Source organism: Rattus norvegicus, chromosome 15 (assembly GCF_021556685.1).
Source record: "Rattus norvegicus strain SHRSP/BbbUtx chromosome 15, alternate assembly SHRSP_T2T, whole genome shotgun sequence".
Lineage (NCBI taxonomy): Eukaryota > Metazoa > Chordata > Mammalia > Rodentia > Muridae > Rattus > Rattus norvegicus.
The window spans coordinates 41,069,438-41,092,899 of NC_141548.1; the positions used below are offsets into that span (position 1 = coordinate 41,069,438).

Genomic DNA, 23,462 nt, shown 5'->3' on the forward strand with positions numbered 1-23,462 from the left:
TAGCAATGTGATTTTAAGCCATTGTACTTGACTCTCAGTTTGCTTATCAGAAAGATAGGATGACACTGTTACTGTGGGGTCTCTGAAAGGATCCCTGAAGGAACTTGTACAAGTTTAGAGCACTGTGCAACATAAATGTACCCAATTATAGATCAGTCTGCCAGGAGCATGGCTAATGGGAATTTGTCTGCTTTGATCAGAGCATCAAAAACAGGGGCCACTGAGCAAAATTCCTCTCTCAGGCCCCACACTGATCCAACCAGCCTATTGCAAGGGCAGTCATCATAACAGCTTCCTGGTGCTGACTTCTTTCCTGGGCTATTACTCTTCTCTGAGAAGAGGGGATTGGGAGGAGGTTAGCTCATACCTTGGCTACAGAGGCTGGCTGCCTACCAGAGCAGATACGGTTCTCAGATGCTCTGGGAGCTCCTAACTTGTTCCATACTTACACACAGATCTACTCCTCACCTGCTGGTGTCTTAGATTTATTCAGATTCTTGGGCTTCCGTTTTCTGGTTTGAATCCCCTCCTTCCGCATTGCAAGAGGCCTGGGAACCTGAAGGGTTGGAAGTTAAATATATGGATTTCCAGCTGTAGAGTCTGCTATAGTACTGACACACAGACACACAGACACAGACACAGACACAGACACACACACAGACACACACACACACACACACACACACACACACACACACAAATAAATGGAGGATTTTAAAAGAAGGAGCAAGTGGATTCTATTCTGGAGGGAAGACCAGTGAGACCTGCAGAATGGGAGTGGAGGAGGCTCCTCTCAGGCAGAGCTGAGGGCCTGAGAGGGATAGGACCCAGACACAGCAGGGCAAGGCATCCACTCACCCCATGGAGCTTCATGTAGAGGCCGCAGGCATTGCAAACAGGCTCGCCCTCAGCGTTACGGCGCCACAGTGTGGTGGTGGTAGTCTGGCAGTTGGCACAGGAGAGGCCTACCCGGCGGGAGGCAGACTACAACATAGAAAGGAAGTGTTTTGTGTCTAGCAGGGCTAAGCCAGATAGTCCCTTGGGAGTCCCTTGGGCTAGCCTTAGCACTATCTCTGGGTATCTAGACCACTCATAGGAACAGATGGGAGCCACTGTCAACAGAACAATTCTTCCCCAAGGTGGAACTCATGAATTCCAGTGCCTGATATCTGGGGTGTTTAGGGTGAGGAGTTTGATGGGCTTCAATGAAGAACGTATCTCTCTATTCCCCTTCCCTGCCATACACAAGGGTTGATATTAGTCAGAGTCCAGTGGCATTAAAAAGAGAGCATAGATCTAGGTGACAAATACCTGGCTCTAGTTCCAGGCCTTCCCAACCAGGACCCACGCCTACTGCTTTGCCTTCTTGGACTCTGGGTCATGCTAAGGGATCAACTGAAAATAAGACAGCTCCTGGAGACCAGGAGGCCTGGATCTGGATCCTCGTGGCCAGTAGCTGTTGCCAGTCACCTTTCTGAGCTTCACTTTCCACTGTTTCATTGTGATGGGGATGGATTAGCTGGGCCAGCATCTTTGTAGCGAGTACAAGCTCACCCTATCACTCCTTACTTCTACCTGCCTAAACACCTCAGTTTGTATCCTTTAATTCCAGAGTTTAAGCTGGGGAAGAGCCTCAAAGCCAAGTGCAGAGAGGTGGAGAGGAGCTGACTGCTCTCTAAGCCATAGAGGTGCTCACTTACCAGCCGGCGCTGAGGCTTGATGAGGGGCCGGTTGATACCATTCATCTTGTGGTAGAGGCCACAGGCGTTGCATAGGTAGTGTCCTGTCCCATCTCGCCTCCAGAGTGGGGTGGACATGGCCCCGCAGTTGACACACTCTCTGCCTTCTGAGAAGTCATCAAACATATCTACTGGGGAGGACACAGGAGAAAAGATAGAAGTGGTTACTTCTTTGTTTTGCTTAGAGACCATTCACCTGGAAAGCAGGGCCGGATGTCTCCCCAGGAGACTGATTCTTCCTCACCTAGGACCGCATGACCAATGGGTTCCCCTCTCTGTCATCCAGACAGCAGGGCTGCCTGAGATAGTCATCAGCTGCCCAGGTTCTAGGGGACACTTTGAATCCACATCTTGAATCCTCCAGAGTCTTCATAGCGTCCACCTAAGCTACTCAGACCCTCTTTTTTTTTTCATTTCCTTTTTCAAAATGATGACCCTGTGATGATTTGAACATGAAATGTCCCCACAGGCTTGCGTTTTGAACACCTGATCCCCAGTTGGTGGCTCTATTTTGGGAGCCTATGGAATCCAGCTAGGAGGTGGAGCCTGGCTGGCAGAAACAGATCGCACAAGGTTATTCTGAGACCCTTGTTCCTCCCCTGTTCTCCCTGCTTTCTGGTCTGTGGTACAATGAAACCTCTACAGTATGCTGGCAGCCCTATGCACTCCGCCATGCTCCCTTTGCCACAGGGGACTGAATGCCTATGAAATCATAAGCTAAAATAATTCTGTTATCTGTTAAGCAATTTTTCTCTCTATTGTGGTCATAGTAATTGCAAAAGCAAGTCATGCTGATTACCGTTCCTTTGGAGCGCATGTGATGGAAGGTAGAGGTGTTTACACTGTAGGGGAATTAGTACTGAAACACGTAAAGAAAGTGCAGGTCACTAGTAGAGCCGTGAGCATGTCCTTTTATTCTATCCTTTGTAAGACTTCCTGTGTTGACACACGCTCTTGCATCGTTGAGGACAAGCTGATACAGCCGAGCCTATCTTGCTTTCTGATGTTTGCTTAATGCTCTAATGTGTTACCACATTGGAAATGTATTATAAACTCCTCCCATCACACTGTAATAATCCATCATTGAAATGTTTGCCCCGCCCTTCACTTCTGCTCTTCAATGGCTGCTTAATCCCTACCTAGTTTCTAATATTTGTTTTGTAAATATGGGTCTCTTTGTACGTAAATCTGTGAGTTTCTGCTTATTACTCTGACCACTATCCTAGAAGGAGAATGTCTAGGTCACAGAGTCTAGAGTTTTGTTTACATTCCTAAATTAATAGTTCATAGTTTTCCCCCATGTGACAGTTAGCTTTAACTGTCAACTTGGCACAGAACTATTGCCAACTGAATTGCCTCAGAAAAGAGTCTCAATGAAGGACGGTCTACATGGGATTGGCTGTGAGCGTGTGTATGGAAGACTGTCTCAATTAAGTTAGTTGATGTGGAAAGGCCCAGCCCAGTGTAGGCAGCACCATTCCCTATGTAAGGAGTCCTGAACTGTGCAAGAGTAGAGAAAAGGAGCACAAGCAAGCAAGGATGCATGTATTCATTTCTCTCTGCTCTCGACTGTGGACATGACGTGAGCTCCTGCCGCCGAGACTCCCTACAACGCTGGACTGTGACTTGGAATTAATGTAAAGTAAACCCCTTCTCTCCTCTGTTTCTTTCTGTCAGGGTATTTTATTACAGCAACAGAAATGAAACTAGGATACGATTTTTAATGCATGATCTGATGTTGTTTGCTCTTTTTTTTGTATATAGAACATACAATAAAGACACTGACCATAATCCTTAGTGCCTTAGAGTCAATCAGATGTGAGTGTGTCAACCCTCCACCAGAAGCTGTCATCTTCTACCATTCTTCCATTCACTGACCCTTTCCCTTTCTCTTCCACATCTGCAGAATTCTACAATCGGTGAAACCCATGTCCCTTTTCATTGCCAAAATGAGAGAGGTAGGGTTGGTTTTCTCATCCCTTTGACCTATATTAAGCCTGGTTTAAAACTTCCAGAAGTCTCTCTAACTCATGCCATCTAAGTTTTATGTCCCTAAGCGCAGTCACCTTGGTCTCCAGATTGCCCCTTTCCTGATTCCAAGGGCAATGCCGAGTTCTCGGGGGAAGCCAGTGGTACTCCTTAGAAGGCAGGGTTAAAGGTCCATTCCTCCTTTAGGCCCCAGGCCTGGTTTTTGCCAGCTCCACTCTTCAGGAGTCAGCACTAAGAGAATGTTGGCCGGAAAAGGATAGGGCACCCTTCCCATAACTCTGGGTACATAAATAGTCATTTACACCTGCAAACAGGTAGCAGTGTGTCCACACCAAGCAAACAATATACAGGTGTGTGGAGCTGTTTGCTTAGGCCAGGGAGTTAAGTAAAGCTGACACAGAGGCTATTTTTACACCTGTGTCACACCGAAGGCCCTTCATCAAGGTCACCTGCCTCTAGAGGTGACTCTCGCACATGGTCTGCTCACTACTGAGCCACCAACAGCACTACCACCAGCACCAGCACCAGCACCAGCACCTTGCCTGTGGCCTGTCAGCCTTGCTCTTTCCTCTCAAGCCCTCTCCTGAGAACAGTAGAGACCAGGAGTTCCCAGAGCCAGTAGCCAGCAGGGCCAAGAGATAGGAAGCAATGGCAGCCTTTTGTTTGCCATGAACACTAGATGGCACTACAGTCTCAAAATGTAACCAAGACCACAGACTAGCTTAACCCACACCTCGGCAACCTTTGATTCTGCTTTATCTTAAAAGAGAGAGGGGGTGGGGGAGAGGGAGGGATATATCCCAAAGATGGCAGAGTATAAAATAAACTATGTAGCCATCATCCAACAACTTGCGGACAGTCTCATCTCACCTGTCCCTCTACCCGCCTAACCCGTTCTGTACCACAGAAGAAAACCTAGGTCCTGTCATTCAACCTCACCAGCGTTTCTCCAACACGTTCAGCTCCAGACTTTCCCTTTTAAGATGCTCACACCAGTTTCTTCTCACCTCTGGTTCATCTAAACTCTAGGGTGAAAACCCCTTGTGACCCGTTGCTGTTTGTGGGAAGGGGAGATCCCACTTGCCCTCACACTTTGTACACTCGTGTATGTGTAGATCGTCAAAGGAAATTGGCAGTGTCCGTGGGTGTGTCCTCTCTGCTGCCCACTCACCCATCTTTGCTCTGAGAACTCAACACAGAGGTGAACGTGGGGAACCTCAAAGGTGCCAGTGCACCTCAGAGAACAGGTGATACATTCTAACAGTGCGTTTTCTACCCAGGTGAAGTCACTGGACAGTGGCAAATATGTATCCACTGCCCACAAATATTTAGCAAACGTGATTTAAACAGGCTGACAGGTGCCACAGGAGCTAAGAGGATGCCATGGCCTCGGAATGCTAGTGATCGAGGTTAACAGACTGGCCCTGAGAATCAAGAGTGAGTGACAAGATGACTCCTTCATTTTCAGAACTCTCAGCTGGGCGTGGGCTTCGTGGCAGATGCCATTGGTCTAAGATAGGAAATGTGGAAGTCCAAGACCTGTTAGTGTCACTCAGCAGCCAAAGAAGGGAGCAGGGCAGGAAGCAAAGACCGTGTTTCTTCAAGACACCTAGCCAGGCATGCCTGTGTATGGAGTCCACCACAAAATCTTACTCCCAACCACTTCAACAAATGTCACATGGAAATTTATTTTTTTACATGCACAAGCATTTTGTCCATACGAATGTATGTGCACCGTGTGTGTACCTGGTACCTGCAAAGATGAAAAGGCATCAACTCCCCACCCCCTGGAACTAGAGGTACTGATGGTTGTAAGCTACCCTGTGGGTTCTGGGAACCCAGCCCTGTTACCCTGCAAGAGCAACCAAGCACTCCTACTCACTACCGAGAAACCCCAAAGGATGAACACAAAGGTGTGTTTTGGAGGTGCAAGATGCTGACTCTGGCTTGCAAACTGAACAACAGAACATGCAAGGTGTCCTGCAGTGGTGGCAACAAAGGCTGCCAGAAAGCAGCTTTGTCTGGACTAATTGTGGGGGCTTTCTTTTTTGGGAAACCACTGCTTTATGATATCATAACGACTCCATTTTAAAATTCTGATTTTTGGAAAAGAAGAAACGTGATTCCCTAGCAGCTTTCAACTCCACCTGGGTGGGGTGAACATTTTATGTTCTTCTGTGTGACACAGAAATAAACTCCCCTCGCCCCCTGGGCTGAGGAATGGGAAGAATGCAGCCCATCTCTGCCACATAGTATTTACTCTGGGGGACAACGGGTCCCCAGCTCTGACTCCCAAGTTCACACTTCTCACTCTTTCACTGGAAAAGCACAGGGTGTACCTTCCCACAGGACAAGCTGAGGGCCCAGCCGTGGCTCTAGCCTGACAGCCTGCCTCGCACTCCCACCCCTCTCCAGTACAGGTCCTGGTCCACCCACTGGGGAGCAGTGGGAATCCGACCCTGGAGGGTGGGTCAGCATTTCTCCACTCTGAGAGGACAGCCTTGTAATAATATCTGCAAAGCACTTTGCAGATAAGAGAGAAAATGTCCAACAATGGCTGTGGAGTGCTCTGCAAACACCCAGTGGGATACTGATGATGGATTACCCTGAGGTTGGGGCAGAGGGGCAGAGGGAGGGGAAGGCCAAAGACAAAGGAACTAGGGAGACTCTGAGGACACAAGGGAAAGAGAAGACTTAGAAATGTGATGCTTTCTCTAGGCATAGATGAGGCCAGACATGGATCCGTAGGTTCCCCAACTCCTTTGAGGCTGTAGGCTACTGGTATTGGAAGTGAAAGTTCACAGTATTTATGTATAAGTTCTCAAAATTGCTGTTCGTAGGAAATGGGGAATTCTTTCCTAATCCCAAAGATGGGCACCTACATCCTCACTACCACCACATGCCCTACTTGAAACATTTTTCTTTCAAATGGGAATACATTGCTGCAGGATGGATAGTCCTAGAAACTACGGCAAGCTGCAGCCGCATACGTGTCTGGAAAGTCAAAGGGAGGGACTCAATCTACCTCTACCTGCCCACTCACCCTGTAGAGCCCACACAGGGCTCTGCAAACCACAGGAAGCAAATGTGGACTGGGAGAAGGAGGGAGGGAGGAGAAAAAGAGAAAGAGAAGAAAACCAGGTCACAACAGCAGCACCCTCTGGGCATTGTGGAGCGGGGTTTGCCCCTTGACCCTTGAGAAACAAGCCCAGGTAGCTGATGCTACATTTCCAGTTTGCCCTGAGGGTCTCACAGTCCCTGCCCTGCTGCGAATGGGTCCTTTGGTCTTTCATCTGAGCTAAAGCCTGTGCTAGAGGAATATTGGCTCCATGCTTGGCTGTCTACATGATGTGGTCTCTTCTGGACTTCTGCAGCTCAAACTTTTACCTGCTGTCTATTATATACTGTCCCCCTCCCCCAGGGCAAGTGCTGAACACACAAGCTTGGCAGAAAAATTGGAGTAAAATCTCTTTCTAAAAGTGCACTGGCCCAGCGGAGAACACACAGCTCAAAGCAAAGAATTCTATTAAGTATGGCAGACTGCAGTGGACCTGGCCTTCAGTATGCTCTCTCCACTTCTGTTGTCCTAGATGACTATGTCATGTATTCAGAGAGGAGTGGCACGCCACACAGTGATCATGTCCATGTTCAGGGTAGCTAGCTATCAGGGTTAGGGAGAGGGCCAGGAGAAGAGAATCCAAAAGGGAGAATCTTCAGGGGAGGCAGGCAGACAACAGCCTAGACTGAGTGCAAGGAACCTTTCTCTGGGCTTGGGGGTGTGTGTGTTCAGGAGTGAATCCACAGCCCCACGCAAACATCCCATGCTGAACCCCAGCCTCACACACAGCCAAAGTTCAGTACATTGGGCCTGGATTTCCTGACAGGCCTCGGTCTATCCCTGTGGCTGGCGTCTGAGTCTGGGGAACAAGAAACAAACAAGTCTTGGGTTTTTTTTTTTCTGGCAGCCACTGAGCAAGCTTCAGTCCTCTGGGCTTCATCAGGCTGCAGTTGAAGCTTGTGACAGGAGGCTGGATGGCCGGAAGGGCCATGGCTCCTATGGTGCTCAAATGGGATTAAAGCATCTATTTTAGAAACTCGGAGAGTGTGGAGCATGAGTAGTTACACAGCTAGGCCTTGGGCATGTACCCCGTGGAGGCCTCCTTAACCCTCTACTTCTGTGCTGGGAAGCTTAATGCCAATGTCCATGCAGGACAAGCCCCATGCCTGTGGGGACTCTAAAATGTGACTCAGGTATCATGTATAGGCAAGGACATTCTAGACAGAAGGGAGGGAAGGAAGGAGGGAGGGGGAAAAAAAGATCAAAATGAAAAGGAAATGTGGTGGTTTGAATAAGCTTGACCCAGAGAGTGGTGCTATTAGGAGGTGTGGCCTTGTTGGAGACAGTGTGTCACTTTGGGGATGGGCTTAGGGAGCTTCTTCCTAGCTGCCTAAAGATGCCAGTCTCCTCCTAGTGGCCTTCAGATCAAGAGGTAGAACTCTTTGCTCTCTAGCACTGTGTCTGCCTGGACACTGCCATGCTTCCTGCCATGATGATAATGGACTGAACCTTTGAACCTGTAAGCCAGCCCCAATGAAATGTCCCTTAGAAGAGTTGTCTCCATAGCAGTGGAAACCCTAACTAAGATAGGAAGGAAAGAAGAGAGGAGAGGGGAGAGGGGGAATTAGACAGGAAAGTTTAAGAACAAATGACTAAAGAGAATATCTTCAGCTTTTTGCTAAGAGCTAATACTCAGAGGCCTCACATACGACAGGCAGGCACAGTCCTCCAGCAATGGAGGTGGGAGCAAGCCCCTGTCTTCCCTTTGAGGACCAGAAGCTCTTCCCTCAGAAAGTCCCACAATCTCAACTACCTGCTACTCCTGCTCCTACCTGGCTTGTCACTGTTGGGTCAGGGTTCAAAGTCAGCCCACGGCAAAGAGCTACCGAGGGATGGTTTGTAGCTGTGGCTTGGAAAACAGACATTATCTGCTAACTCCTGATCTTGTGGTTTCTGTGCCTGACCCATCACTTTCTGCCCAGGGTCTATATCTGGCTCAACAGGATGTGTTAGCAGCAGAGCCAAGAAAAGTCCAGGACCCAAACATGCTGTCTTCCCAGCATGTCTGGTCTCTGAAGCTTTAGGGGCAACTTCGAGTCATTGCCCTGAAGCGAAAGAACACTTCCCAACCTCTGTCACTGTTGTTAGCTGACCTTCCAGAATATAACCGGAAGAGGCTTCCCCACGGAGTGCAGGATTTGCCACAAAGCTTGGGAAGAGTACTTGTGCCTCAGCAATGATTCTGCCCTGGACCCCTGTGCACTGCAGTGCTGGGCCCACATAAGCACCATGGTATCGACACCCCAAAGGCTGTCAAGCTTCAGGTTAACAACCATGGGCTTGGCTGCACCCACAGTCCCGAAGAGTGATCGAACAAAAGACTTGCTGGATTCTGCCTGATGGCGCCCTCTCTTTCCTCCACCTGGCCATCTGACAGCTGTGCAGTTCCCCACTCCTTCCCACATGTGGGCTCGTGGGTAGTGAGGCTCCTGGGAGTACTACAGTGAGGCTGGGCCTGAAAGCATGGAGTGAAGGGCAAACATCTTCATGAATTTTCAGAAGAAATCAAGGTCCAGAGAAGACACATGACCTGAGGGTGAGTGCCACTCCCAGGAAGGTCAGTGACCTAACGCTGCCCTTCCCACACCATACTGCTGCCCTCTGGGTCACTCCACCTGTAGCATTCTGCACACAACATGAGCTCAATCTACACTGACCCATGGGGCTCAAAAAAAAAATCTAAGTCTTCAAGTGTCTCATGGGGCAGAAGAGTCCCTAGGAGGGTAATACAGATTTGAGTGGCCTCTCTGTCCCTGGCCACACTTGATACTGGTCTATGAGAGTTATCTCTGCAGCACGAGAGGTTTGCAAGAACACACCTGTACACACGTGTACATAAATGTGCATGTGCATGTAACTGTATAATGGATGTGTATCTGTGGGAAAGAGCACCACATTGCATAACCACAACTACGACAATTGACCGGAAAATTATCCAAAGGGAGAAAGGTTTATTTTAAATATCTTCATGGCGAAATACTGGAAATGACCCAACCACTCAGTAAGCAGAGCAAGGAAGAAAGACAAGTTTCAGTCAAAAAAAAATTGGAGTAGAATTTTTAAAAGTAAGTTATATTAGAAATATTAAGATTTCATTCCTCAAACTTGATTTAAAGTAATTAAATGGTCAAGCAATTAAACAGGTAAGTCTTCTTACCATGCAAAAGATGGGAGATGTCTACACCCCCATTTAATTCCTTGGATATTCACATCTCAAAATAGATGGAAAGAGCTAGTCTTGAGGGTGCACACCTGTAATCCCAGCCCTTGGGAGGTGGAGGCAGGAGGATTAGGTGTCCCAAACTTCCTGAAGCTACATCTCGATTGAAACATCCTAGGACACATGAGACTCTGTCTCAAAAGAGAAGTAGATAGAGACCAGTGATGTGGCTGTTTTCTGACAAGTCTGATGACCTGAGTCTGATCCTTGGCACCCACATGATAGGAGGGAACCACTGAAAGGACAAGAAAACAAAACAAAAACAAAAATCAAATAAAGTCTCTTCTCAGGACCAAGATTTTCCTGTTGAGAGCAGTGACCTCACTACAGGCTCAAGTATCCACCATTGCACCATGGTTTCTGCAGAGGAAGGAAGAACGCTCTCCCCCAGGGCACAGTCCCAGCAAGTATGAGAATGAGGTATAGCTTATCCAAGGACACTGCCAACCACACTGTGGACAAAGTCCAGCCCTGCTCCTGTCTCCTCCAGTCACTGGTTTGTGTGCCAGCGTTCCTTCCCACCATCCTCCCAGCCTACCTCCACCTGTTCCGGTGCCCTGGGGAGAGAGTGAGAAAAGCATCCAGGGTATAGCAAGGCATGTGACAGGAATCGAGGCACAGCCCAGGGCAATGGTGACTTGGTAATACCATATCCCAAGTATAAATGGGGTGTGCAATTTGATCCAACCATGCTACTTCTAGATATGTGTGCTCTGAGTGTATAGACCCTTGTGTAAGTGACTTCTCTCTCTCTCTTTTAAGATTTATGTATTTATTATATATAAGTACACTGTAACTATCTTCAGACACAACAGAAGAGGGCATCAGATCTCATTACAGATGGTTGTAAGCTACCATGTGGTTGCTGGGATTTGAACTCAGGACCTCTGGGAGAGCAGTCAGTGCTTTAACCACTGAGCCATCTCTCCAGTACTAAAGTACAGTTGTCAGAAGTGGGATTCGAACTCACACTTCCAAGGGTTGAGTCTGGTACCTTAGACCACTCGGCCATCCTGGCATGTGTAAGTGACTTCTGAGGAGAAGGTTCACCTGCGATAGAGGAGAATAGGAAGACAGCACAAATATCCTTCCCTGTGGAACTGGTTGCTCCAGTGAGGACACATAACCCAGCCAGAGAGCCTGAAGAACTCTGTATTGATTTGAAAGTCTTACCAGTCTGTATGGTAAGTCATCAGAAGCAAAGTACAGGGCAACACACACAATGCCTCTCACTAAAGGGAGAGAGAGCCAGGAAAAAGCCTAGAAATGGGTCTGCTTGTAGCCATAGTGCAGACTCCAGGAGGATGGGGCAGGGACAGCAATACCAGTCCCTTCCAGAGAGTCATCTTAGTGTCTCAGGGACACTTCCCACTTAATGCAGTCTTTTTTGTCCTGTGAATTTATTTCCAATGAACAGTAAATAATTATTTTTGTATGACTGGCATCATCCCTGCTCCATGTAGTAGAAACATGTTGAAATCAGGCAAGTTCCATGTTCTAATTGTTTCCCCTCCTGCCCTACCTTCCCATAAAAGCACCTAATTTCTTGAGTGTGAAAAGGGAATCCCTTTTCTAAGTGGTTCTCCACTCTGCTGTCCTGTCACCTTTCACTGACCCCTCATTCCACACCAGAGTCCCATGCTAGCTCTACAGGCAGACCCAGGCCCCAGTGTGTGGCAGCTCCCCTCGCCTGTGTGAGGCACAGTTACACACGGCCTCCAGTGCTGCTGGCTCTGCTTGGCTTGTCAAGCTAAACTACACGAGTGCTCCTTTACTAGGAAGCCTGAGGCAGGACTTTCCCAGGAGAGGCTCGGGCCAGGCCACCTTGACTATTCGCCTCTGCGCCCCTCCGTCCAGAGTATCGCTGGCTGGCAAGTCTAGACGGAAACACTGAACAAATTGCCAGGGTCTCTCCCTTGGGGATGAGACAATGGGTCTTTGGGGAAAGCCTTTTCCTTCCAGGCTTGCAGCCACTGTCAGAAGGAAAACAACTTCCTCTCTCCGACAGAAGGGCAGCAGTCAGCCAGCCAGAGGGGAGATTTATGGAGATATAATGTGACCTCTTTATTGCCCTGAACACTAGGGAGGTGTTTCAGAGGAGATTTACGCCTTTTCTTTTCGAAGGGGAGGGGAGCCAGAGTGCTGAAATTTATCCACCGAGTCTGTTTCCCCCTCTCAGGGTTTCTCAGGGATTACTTAATCAAACCAAGGTTAAGCCCAGATCGCCTGCATTAACATCTTCTCCTGCTAATCCACCCGGTTTCCCTGAACTGCTGCAAGCCTTCTGCATGGAATACAGAGTCTGATGTGAGCAGGTAAGGCCTGTCTGTCCAGTTCTGAGTATGGTAAACAGAGAACAAAACAAAAAATAAAAACGGTTCATCTATAATTTTCTGTAGGGTCAGGAGATTGGGCTGAATCTGGCAATTGTCCCCGGGCAGTTGACAGTTTGTGTGCCTACGCATGGAATCTGTTTCTATAAACAGATCTGTTATGTGGAGGACTGAGTTTGGGGATGCGGAGATAGCCCAGCTGCTCAGAGCACTGAATGGATTCCCAGCTCCACACAGAGGCAGGGTCTGTAACTACAGTTTTAACACTGTCCTGGCCTCCAAGGGTCACAGACACGCATGCGAGCAAAACATTCATAAAATAAAATAAATAATATATGGCTAAGATTCTTTCTCTCTCATTTAAAAATTATTCAGGCTAATAGATCAAATACTGTTTCCACATTACTCTTTTAGGAGTGATTTTTTTTCCTTCTTTTCTTTGTTGACATTTGTTTTCAGGCTGTAGAGAGCCTTTCATTAAAGAAAATTAATGTTAGCCAGGCTATGGTGGTGCACACCTTAATCTCAGTGCTTGACAGGCAGAGGCAGGTGGATCCCTGAATTTGAGGCCAGCCTGGTCTACAGAGCTAGATCCAGGCCAGCCAGGACTTCAGAGAGAAACCTGGTCTCAAAACAAAACAAACAACAAACAGCAAAAACAAAAAAAAACAAAAACAAAAACAAAAACAAAGGGGGAGGGAGGAAGGAAGGAAGGAAGGAAGGAAGAAGAGAAGAAAATCAAAATTAAAAATTAAAATATCTCGGGGTTGGGGATTTAGCTCAGCGGTAGAGCGCTTACCTAGGAAGCGCAAGGCCCTGGGTTCGGTCCCCAGCTCCGAAAAAAAAAGAACCAAAAAAAAAAAAAAAAATTAAAATATCTCCTAAAGAGCTGGTTGGTAAAATGGTTCCCAGTCTCTTTCTGGACACTTTGGGAACACTTACCACAGTTATTTTACTTCTATCTGGTCTCCTCAACTTGAAAATAAAGTTTGTAGAAAAGATGGTTCCTAACTTTCTGCTTGCCAAGTCACCCGACTCAAGACTCCATTATAGTGTTCCTCATTAATATACTTTTAATTTGATTTATACCTAAAAGTTTGTACCTAAGCTATATAAATCAAAATTGCTATGTAAATCCAAACCATGCTTCGCGAGAGGGTCTCTACTGTCACTGTTATGTATCCCTGGTAATGGTGGTCAACAAGTTCCTATCTTTCCATATGTCTATTTTCTTAATTGTAATTTTTATTTTTAGGAAAAATTTTAAGTAATAGGAAGCTACAAAAAAATTAATTCATTTTTATTTTTCTTTACCATCTCCAAACCAATCTTTTGAACCCAGCACATAAATCCTCCGGCTCACTTTTATACTTTTACATACATATACATAGATCTCAGAACAATGTAAATATTACTTTGTGCTTTCTAAAAGTTTTACAGGCTTGCTTCATGCTACATAAAAACATAAACCATTTCAATCAATGAATAAATGAGAATATGGCAAACACTGGGACCCCCTGCCTGGCCTTACCAAATCTTATTTTGCCAAATTTTTGTTTGCTTCAGTTTTTTTTTTTTTTTTCAGCACTGAAGATTGAACTCAGGCCTCCTGCATATCAAACACATGCTGACTTACCTCAGGCCCTGCTTCAGATATTTTAAACAAAGCATTTCAGATATGGCCCCTTCCCTTTCATAAGCCACAATTCCTGTCTTAGATCCATTCTCACAGTATGGACCTGTTGTATGTACAGTCCCCATGTTCTCATTACATCACCACATTTCTCTGATCCATTGTTTCATTATGACAGTTTGTGTTCCTCCAACCTGAACGGGATGGCAATGGGGGCTCTCAAGAGATGATTGTGTCATGAGATTAAAGCACTCACGAATGGAATCAATGCACTTAGAGGAAACAAATATACCTCTTCTTTTCTTATTTGAGGGGTCAGAACATCACGATTCACAAGCCACGAAGAGTGACCTCACTATATATACCAGCACCTTGATCTTGGACGTTTCTGTTTCCAGAATGAATGTATCCTCCTCAGCTATCCAGTCTTGGATAGCTGCCTGACGAAGACACATTGGCTGTGTTTTGGTTGTTTCCAAGTTATGTTTTAGCTAGCAAGGCCTCAAGCAAGCATCCTTGAACATAACTATTTATAGGAGAAAAGTTTTTTTTAAAGATTTATTTATTCATTTATTATATATAAGTACACTGTAGCTGTCTTCAGACACACCAGAAGAGGGCATCGGATCTCTTTACAGATGCTTGTGAGCTACCATGTGGTTGCTGGGAATTGAACTCAGGACCTCTGGAAGAGTAGTCGGGTGCTCTTAACCGCTGAGCCGTCTCTCCAGCCCAGGAGAAAAGTTTTTAAATCATATAATGGAATCTGTTACAGCCATGCTCAGAAGTATTTGAATAAATGATTTATGTTTAGTTTTGTTGCTGTTCAGAAATGTGCCAGTCAGCTATTAGCTCATGTGGTAACAAGCATCCCCCCAAATCTCAATAGAACTTACAATGAGCTTATAATATCAAGGACCTTTTTTTTTTCTGTTCACATTACACCAGCAAGCTAGTCATAGTTCTAATGTGAGTGTGTGCTGCATTCTGGAATTTTACTTTTTAATTAAGTCCTTATTTATTGGGAGCCATGCATGTGCCTGGAGCATGTGTGGAAATCAGAGAACAAACTTCAAGTGTTGGTTCTGTCCTCCCACCCGGTGGGATCTGGGGATCCAACTCCGTGTCAGTCTTGGAGGCAAACACCTTTATGTACTGAGCTGGCTATCTTGCTGACCCACCTGCTGGCATTCAGAAGGAAGTTGAATCATGCCTTCCATGGCAGAGCCACACAACAGCCCTTTCCATGGCTTCATGGCGACCGACACAAAGCTAAGTCCTGTTCCCAAGCCGGTATCTCCAGGGTAACGGAAGAGAGACGTGCATACTAATCTTAGGAGAACGCATACATACACACTCATATAGCTAAGTTTTCTTCCATGAAAGCGTGGGGTTTTTCACACTGCACCGAGAAGCTTTACTCTTTTCAAGATACTTTTTTAAAAAATTTATTTATTTAATGTATATGAGTACTCTGTAGCTGTCTTTAGACACACCAGAAGAGGGCATCAGATCTCATTAGAGATGGTTGTGAGCCACCATATGGGTGCTGGGATTTGAACTCAGGACCTCTGGAAGAACAGCCTGTGCCCTTAACTGCTGAAGCCCCTTCAAGATATTTTTTTATTTTTATTTTTTTATGAGTATATGTGTGTCTGTGTAGCACAAGCTTGCAATGCCTGGGATGGTCAGAAGAGGGCATCATACACCCTGGAATTAGAGTTACCGTTGGCTGCGAGCCATCTTGTAGGTGCTAGGAACAGAACCCTGGCTCTCTGGCAGAGCAATCAACGTCCTTAACCACTGAGCCATCTCTCCAGCTCCTGCAACTTTACTCTTTTAAGAGGGCTTATTAGTTTTACACTTCTAAAAGTTTATAACGTTTACATTTAGTTTCTCAGTCCCTACGGTTGGCCAGCTGTACCTGATGCTCGAAAGGAAGCCGTGCTAATACCAGTCTTTCTTTGCTCGCCTCCCTGGACCTAACACCTTGGCTGGCTTCCAACAAGTAATTTTTCACTTCGGCTCACAACAGGGTTGTAATGAACATGCGTGCGTTTCTGTGCCAGGACCTCTTTAGTTTGTTTTGATTTCTGATAAGGGAAGTTCCCCTTTCTTTGTTTTAAAAATTATCTTGGCTATTCTCATACAATAACTCTTCCCCAGAAATCCTATAATCAACTTGACAAGTTGCATTTAAGAAATCCTATTGGGTTGTTTCCTGGGACTGCATTACATTTATAGACTTGTTTGAGGGGGGTGGAATAGAAGAAATTCTGTACGTCCTCCTAGATCCTGGTGTCTTTCCCACTCTCGTGTCCTAAGGCCTTCCATGGGTTTTGTGGGCATCCCCAGGCAGATTCAGCTCGTTTACTGACAATCTTTGACAATCTTTCAACTAAGAAACTAAAGCTTCACATTTTGTTTCCAAACACATTTGTTTCACTAAGAAGGACACCTCACAGCCGGAGGTCTGAGGCAGGCTCCCAGCTTTTCCTCAGTGTAGCATGGGGGCATGGCTTGCCCTCTAACTTCCTTGGCGATGAGACTTTTATGTTGTTTTGTTTTGTTTTACTTGGGGAGAGTGGTCTTGAGAGACTGTGTGTGCCTTGCCTCACATTTTGAATACAACTCACTCCAATTCCGTCACCTGTTCTTCCTCTTCAGGTTACTACAGTGTCCCCGTGGGGCTCAAATGGCAGTTGATGACTTTTATCTTAAATCACCTGTTGTATCCTCACACTGGAATATCATTTAGATCCCATCATTGGGATAAAACATCCTAAATAAAAAACTTGAGGAACCATTATTTTGGCTTGCTGTTTGAGAGGACAGTGCCCATCACAGGGGGGAGCATGGAGGCTGGGCTCCATCTGTGGTGGTAGGAGTTTTGGTAGCTGTTTCATATGTGGCACAGTACACAGAGATGGACGCCGCACTCACCTTGCCTTGGCCTGTTTTCTTGTATTTGTTCCAAGATCCTGACTCATGGGATGGTGCTGCCCACACTTAGTGCAGGCCTTTCCTCCTAATTCAATCTTTTCTAGAGAAACATTCACAGAAGTACTCAAAGGAGTTTCTCTAGTGTCCTGCAGATTTCAGATTTTTTTTAAATAGTTACTTTTATTTTTAAACATTGTTTAATTATATCTCTGTCTGTGTCTGACTCTCTTTGACACTCTCTTTCTGTGTGTGTGTGTGTCTCTGTGTGTGTATGTGTGTGTGTCTGTATGTCTGTGTGTGTCTCTGAGTGTGTGTCTGTGTGTGTGTATATGTGTGTGTATGTGTGTATGTGTCTGTGTGTGTATGTGTGTATGTGTCTGTGTGTGTGTATGTGTGGATGTGTCTGTGTGTGTCTCTGTGTGTGGATGTGTGTGTGTGTGTGTGTCTGTGTGTGTCTGTGTGTGTGTGTGCCCATGAGCATGTGAGTACAGGTGTCCTTGGAAGTCAGAAGCATCGGCTCTCCTGGAGTTGGAGTTACAGGTGGTTGTGAGCCACCTTACATAAGCAACAGTAATTAAACTTTGGTCCTCTGGAAAAGCAGTATATACTTTGCGCCACCTCTCTGGCCTCCTCTAGGCACATCTTAATCCAATTAAATTGCCAATCAAAATTAACAGTTACTCTTTTTTCCCAAACTATATTTTGGTGCCGAATTAAATCCTAAGTACGTAGCTACCAAATACACTTCAGATTTTCCTTGGATTTATTCTCTTTCTCCTTTACACTTGTCTTTAGCCTCAGAACTCTTCAGCCCAGCAAATATCTAAAATCAAATACAGACAGGATAGAATGAAGCTTCTCCACGATGCTATGCCAAGGCAGAGCACACAGAACCCACCCAGCTCAGCAACCCTGAGCACTCTCCGAGGTTGGGCACCTGGGCCCTCCTACTGCAGCAGCTTGGTAATAAACGGCCCCTGCCCTCAATCCCTCCTTTACATCCCAGGAAAACTGTGGGGCAGTTACAGCTTCAGAGGAACAATCCTGCAGGGCTAGCGTGTGGCTCTGTTGACTGAGAGCTTCCGTAGCTTAGGTCCACCCCCCAGTTCTGTATTTGAAAAGGGGAGGGGGCTTGGTATCCTGTTCATACAATAGCAACACTTGAAAGGTAGAGTCAAGAGGATCAGAAGGTCATGGTCATCCTTGGCTACTGACTGAGTTCCAGGCCTTCCTGGGATAGACCTTGCCTCCAGAAAAAGTAACCATGTAGACAAACTCAGATCTGTAGCAGAGTTCTACCAGATCATCACTCTCCACCTTTAAGAGAACAGGATGTTGGGGAGAGAAGCCACTGCTCTCTATAAATGACACTTACCCTATTCTTTGCCTTTCTGTATTTTTAATTGTGATGAGATATATATAAGATGTATCATCTTGGGCATTTCTAAAGGTGCAGTTCAATATATTTCATATATTTATACCATTGTGTAAGCAATCTCTGGAGAATTTTTTTTTAATTTCAAAGCTAAAACTCTGCACCTAGTAACTCCCTAACTCCCCACTCCCCCAGTTTCTGTGAACTTAACTTCTCTTCATATCTCAGACAAGGGCACTGTACATTTGATTCTTTCATGATTGGCTTATTTCACTTAATATGGTATCTTTTGGGCTTTATCCCTGGTGTGGCATATTCCAGAATGTTCTTCCTTTTTTTAAAACAAAGATTTGTTTATTATATATAAGTACATTCTAGCTGTCTTCAGACACAGACCAGAAGACGGCATCAGATCTCATTACAGGTGGTTGTGAGCCACCATGTGGTTGCTAAGATTTGAACTCAGGACCTCTGGAAGAGCAGTTAGTGCTCATAACCACTGAACCATCTCTCCAGTCCATGTTCTTCCTCTTTAAGGTCAAATAATAGCTCTATTCTAGACGTTAATATCCTAATTTCCACTGACCCATTGGCGGACACTAGGTTGCTACCACCTTTGGGCAATTGTGTTTCTATGTGTTTAGTCAATAATGTATTCTTTTATTTTTAAAAAATTACTTATTTATTTTATGTATATGAGGACACTGTAGATGTCTTCAGACACCAGAAGAGGACATTGGATCCTATTACAGATGGTTGCGAGCCACCACATGGTTGCTGGGAATTGAACTCGGGACCTCTGGAAGAGCAGTGAGTGCTCTTAAGCACTGAGCCATCTCTCCAGCCCCTCAATAATGTATTCTTAAGTCAGTCAAGTCTTGACTACTGCAACACCCCTTTGCTCACCCAGTCTAGGAGACCCTGGGGCAGCTAACATGGACAATGGGAAGCCAGGCCACTCCTGGTCATGGCAGATCGTCTATGTCTTCAGGCCTTGTAACTGTGATTTCTTTATATATCCATGCTCATTGCAGCTCCTGCCCATAGGAGTCGATGGAAAAAATGCCATGAGGAAGTAAGGAACAGTGAGTACTGGGGGCATGTATATGCCACCACATCCCACCACATGCCACTGCTTCTCCAGACTGCTCAGACGGACCAAGGCCTGGGGAAGTGAGCAATATTTATCTCTGCTGATTCTGCTGTTTGCTTTCTTCGCCCATCACAGATGGCTGGACAAAGACTCTTGCTCCTGAGAGTAAACATGCACAGAATTTCACTTTTGCTCTTTTTTCACCTTCTATTCGTTTCTTTTTCTTTTTCAGATAGGGCCTCTATCTCAGGCTATTCCCACACTCCCTGTGTAGCTGACGGTGGCCTTGAACTTCTGATCCTCCTGCCTCCATGTCTCAAGTTGGATTACGGGATGATGGGTGTGTGCCCCTACGCTGTTTATGTGGTGATGGTTTTAAGCCCAGGGCTTTATACATGCCACACATGCTCTGTACCACCCGCGCTAGAGCTCTAACACCTCTGTAGTCATGGTAACATCCCAAGACTACACCCCACAACTTTGACTCCAGGCCGAAAAAGGCCCACATACCTAGGACACCGTCCAGCTCATTTTCACCAAGAACCAGCAGCAGAGGCTGGTCTATCTACTTCCTTCAAGACAGGCAGCAAATCCCCCTCTACTCCTGTAGTTGGGATGAAGCCCAGGGCTTCATGAATGCTAGGCAGGTGCTTTTCAGAGTCACTGGCCCTCAAGTCCATGTTTTAGATATGAAAAGTAGAGGACGCTGCAAAGAGTAAAACCAGGGCTTTAAATCAGGTGTCATTCCAAACCAGCTCCCTACTCATAAGACGCTGCCTCTCATCTTTCAGCTGCCAAGTAATAGGAAAGTTGGAAGTCCAGTGAGGAATATAAGCAGAAGTTCTGCAAATGAAGACAGAAGGTTTGACAACAGGGCTCCCCCCTTTTTCATGCACACAGCTAGTTACACTGTCCATGTGGCCAGCTCTCCCCTTCTTCCTCTCTTTACCACTATTCGTCTGTCCTGTCCAGGGAAAAGGTCTCCATTATTAGTGCCGTTTCTGGAGGTGTGTTTACATAGGGCAGGAAACCTAATATCAACATTCCCTGAAAGGAAAGTGTCTCCTCACTTCTGTGAAGCACTTGAAGGCAGGCAGAGCTCTCCTCCAGAATCAACAGGCACTTACACGATTTAAACAGAGTCTGACTGGGGGAGTTTGTGTCTACAGAGGATCTGGGAGCTCCTTGGCTCTTTGTTAAGATGAGGCTCAGAGCCCGGCACTGTTAGACACAACTCCCTCCCCCTCTGTAGAACCTGGACTCACTCAGCATGAGGAGGATGAGAAAGAGAGGACTCCGATCTCAACAATGGAAAGTGATGAACTGTGGTCCCAAACCCCATGTCTTCATACACACAGCCCAGGAAAGATGACAGGCCCCATTACAGCCCCAGAGCACCATGAGACCAAGGTATGAGCCCAGGAATGATTTACAACACATAATTTGGAGAGCACTGGAGGTTTGGGCTTCCTGTCTGTCAGCATATGTTACTGTGGTTTGCACCTTCTACCCAGCCACCCTTTATTCCTACCTGCTGCCCCAGGAGTCACCTTTGTTCATGAAGGTTTCAAATGGATGCAATGTGCAGCATTGGCCAGTGCATGACCAACTGTCTCCTGGACACCACCGGATGCCCTAGTGCCCTGGCCTCAAATTCACTTCTTCCAAAATGCTGCTCACAGCCCCAGTGCCCAGCTCCCTTTGAGATGTGTCATGGGAGTCCTGTGCGACCTCCAACCTCTCACCTTAGCTGCTTTCCTAAGCTGATGCCACAGCTCCTTCAGCCCCCTCCCTCTCTTTCTTCCTGGAAAACTGATCACGAATAGAAACAGGCTTCTCTCTCTCTCTCTCTCTCTCTCTCTCTCTCTCTCTCTCTCTCTCTCTCTTTTTTCCCGGAGCTGGGGACCGAACCCAAGGCCTTGCGCTTGCTAGGCAAGCGCTCTACCACTGAGCTAAATCCCCTGAAACAGGCTTATCTCAAGACCCCTGCTTCAAAGGGCCCTTTACAAGGATGGCCCTCTATTTCAGCAACTTCAGTAAGACTGTTCATGTGGCATAAACGTGGGATGGAGTGAGTCTGGGAACTTCAGGAGGAGCTTTATGCTTCATTTCATGAATGAACATTTACCCGGACATTACTATAATCTAGTCACGGGTAAAATGCTGTCTTAATTCTTTCCCTGGAGATGATTTTGGTCCAATGAAACACCAAATAAAAATAACAGAAGCAGGATGGAGATGTGGCTTAGGTGTTAGTGTTTGCCTAGGAAGCACAAAGCCCTGGGTTCAACCCTCAGCACAGCAGTAATAACTGGGCATGGTGGTACTCACCCATAATCCCAGGAGGAAGCAGGAGGATCAGAAGTTCAAGGCCATCGTTCATTACATAGCACATTTGTTCAAGGCTACCCAGGCTACATAAGAGCCACCATGGCTACCTTGCTACTTGTAGAGAGGAGGGAGAGGATGCCTAAGATATGTGTGACGACATTTGTAACGCTCAGGGAGGGTGAGAGGTAGGTGTAGCTACTTGTGAGCAGCTATGGTTACAAAGGACCTCAAAGCCAAAAGCTAGAAACAATGGGGACAAACCCAAAGTCCAAGAGAAGAAAAGGCCTGGGGAAGCAACCCACTTGCCTGGTGCACATAGGCCCTGGACCCTGTCTCTTGCACTGCAAAAGAGAACCAAATTAAAAAGTGAAAGCAAAACCAAGAAGTGGCTGAGACAGGCATACAGCAGAGGGCTTCCCCGGTGGGAGTGTCAGTAACTTTATTATGAGAGTAGGTGGGTGCTAATGAACACTTAAGGCCTCACTTGTCAAGAATAGGATTTGGGGGACTGGAAAGATAGCTCATTGGTTAAAAGAGGTCCTGAGTTCAATTCCCAGCACTCACATGGTGGCTCACAACCATCTATAATGGGATCTGATGCCCTCTTCTGGTGTGTCTGAAGACAGCGACTGTACTCATATAAATAAAATAAATAAGTATTTTAAAAAAGAATGGGATGTTGGAGCCCATAAGGTGGTTCATCAGATAAAGGGCACTTCTGCCAAGCTTGATGACCTGAGCTCAATCTCCAGATCACCCGTGGTGAAAGGAAAGACCCAGCTCGTGCAAGTTGTCCTGATGCCCACAGGAAACTGTTCCACACACAACAAATACAAAAAGACTTTAAAATAGGACTTTAAAATAAATTGTATAAATAGGAGAATTCATGAGACGTGGTGTAGATGCGCTGGGAAAGGGGTCGGTTCTCAGAGCCACGTGGAATAAGGCAGCAGTATAACCTCTGCGGCGTGTGCCCAGAAAGAGAAGCAGGGACTTGAGTAGACCACATACCCAGAAGAAGTGGGAGTACTGTTACGATACGCACAAGGCAGAAGCATTTCAAGAGCCCATCTGTGTGGATGCACAGAATGTGTCCTCTACGTACAAAATCATAGTACATGGCCGTGAGAAGGGAGGAAAAGCTGAGTCATGCTGTAATCAAGGACACAGGAGAGTGTATAAGCCAGTCACCAGCACAGACAAGTAGCAGGAGATGTCTGGAGCTGTTTCTTCAGACAGGAAGGGGACTGGAGGCTGACATGGAACAACTTACTTTTGAGTTGAGACTTTGGGGGAAGATAAAAAACGTGAGACGGGGGTGATGGAAACATGGCTCGGTGGTTAAAAGCACTAACTGCTCTCCCCGAGGACCCAGTTCAATTCCCAGCACCCATGTGGCAGCTCACAACTGTCTGAAACTCCAGTTCCAGGGGATCCAACATTCTCACACATAAAATAAATTTAAAATGTTTTTTAAAAACAAAGCAAAAACCAAACAAACAAGTCTCACGATGGACACTATGGTAAGTTAGCATGCACTCAGAAGACATATATATATATATATATATATATATATATATATATATATATATATATATATATATATATATATATGAGGTAGGATCATGTAGCCTAGGCTACCCTCAAGCTCAGTGTGCAGCCAAAGATGACCTTAAACTTCTGATCCC

At 46.2% G+C, this 23,462-nt stretch overlaps 1 protein-coding gene across 4 annotated transcripts in view; it reads right to left on the reverse strand.

Moving 5' to 3' along the window:
* Nucleotides 1–23,462, reverse strand: part of Gata4 (GATA binding protein 4) — a 71,801-nt gene that overhangs the window by 3,875 nt on the left and 44,464 nt on the right. For 2 of the 4 annotated variants that reach the window (XM_087586470.1, NM_144730.1), the window contains exons 3-5: nucleotides 1,701–1,867; nucleotides 859–984; nucleotides 469–556 (exon numbers count right to left, since the gene is read on the reverse strand). In XM_087586470.1, coding sequence (XP_087442596.1) covers nucleotides 469–556; nucleotides 859–984; nucleotides 1,701–1,867 — 381 coding nt within the window. Of the gene's footprint in view, nucleotides 1–468; nucleotides 557–858; nucleotides 985–1,700; nucleotides 1,871–23,462 lie in introns of all 4 variants that reach the window. The other 2 variants (XM_087586469.1, XM_087586468.1) reach the window with 1 other exon arrangement.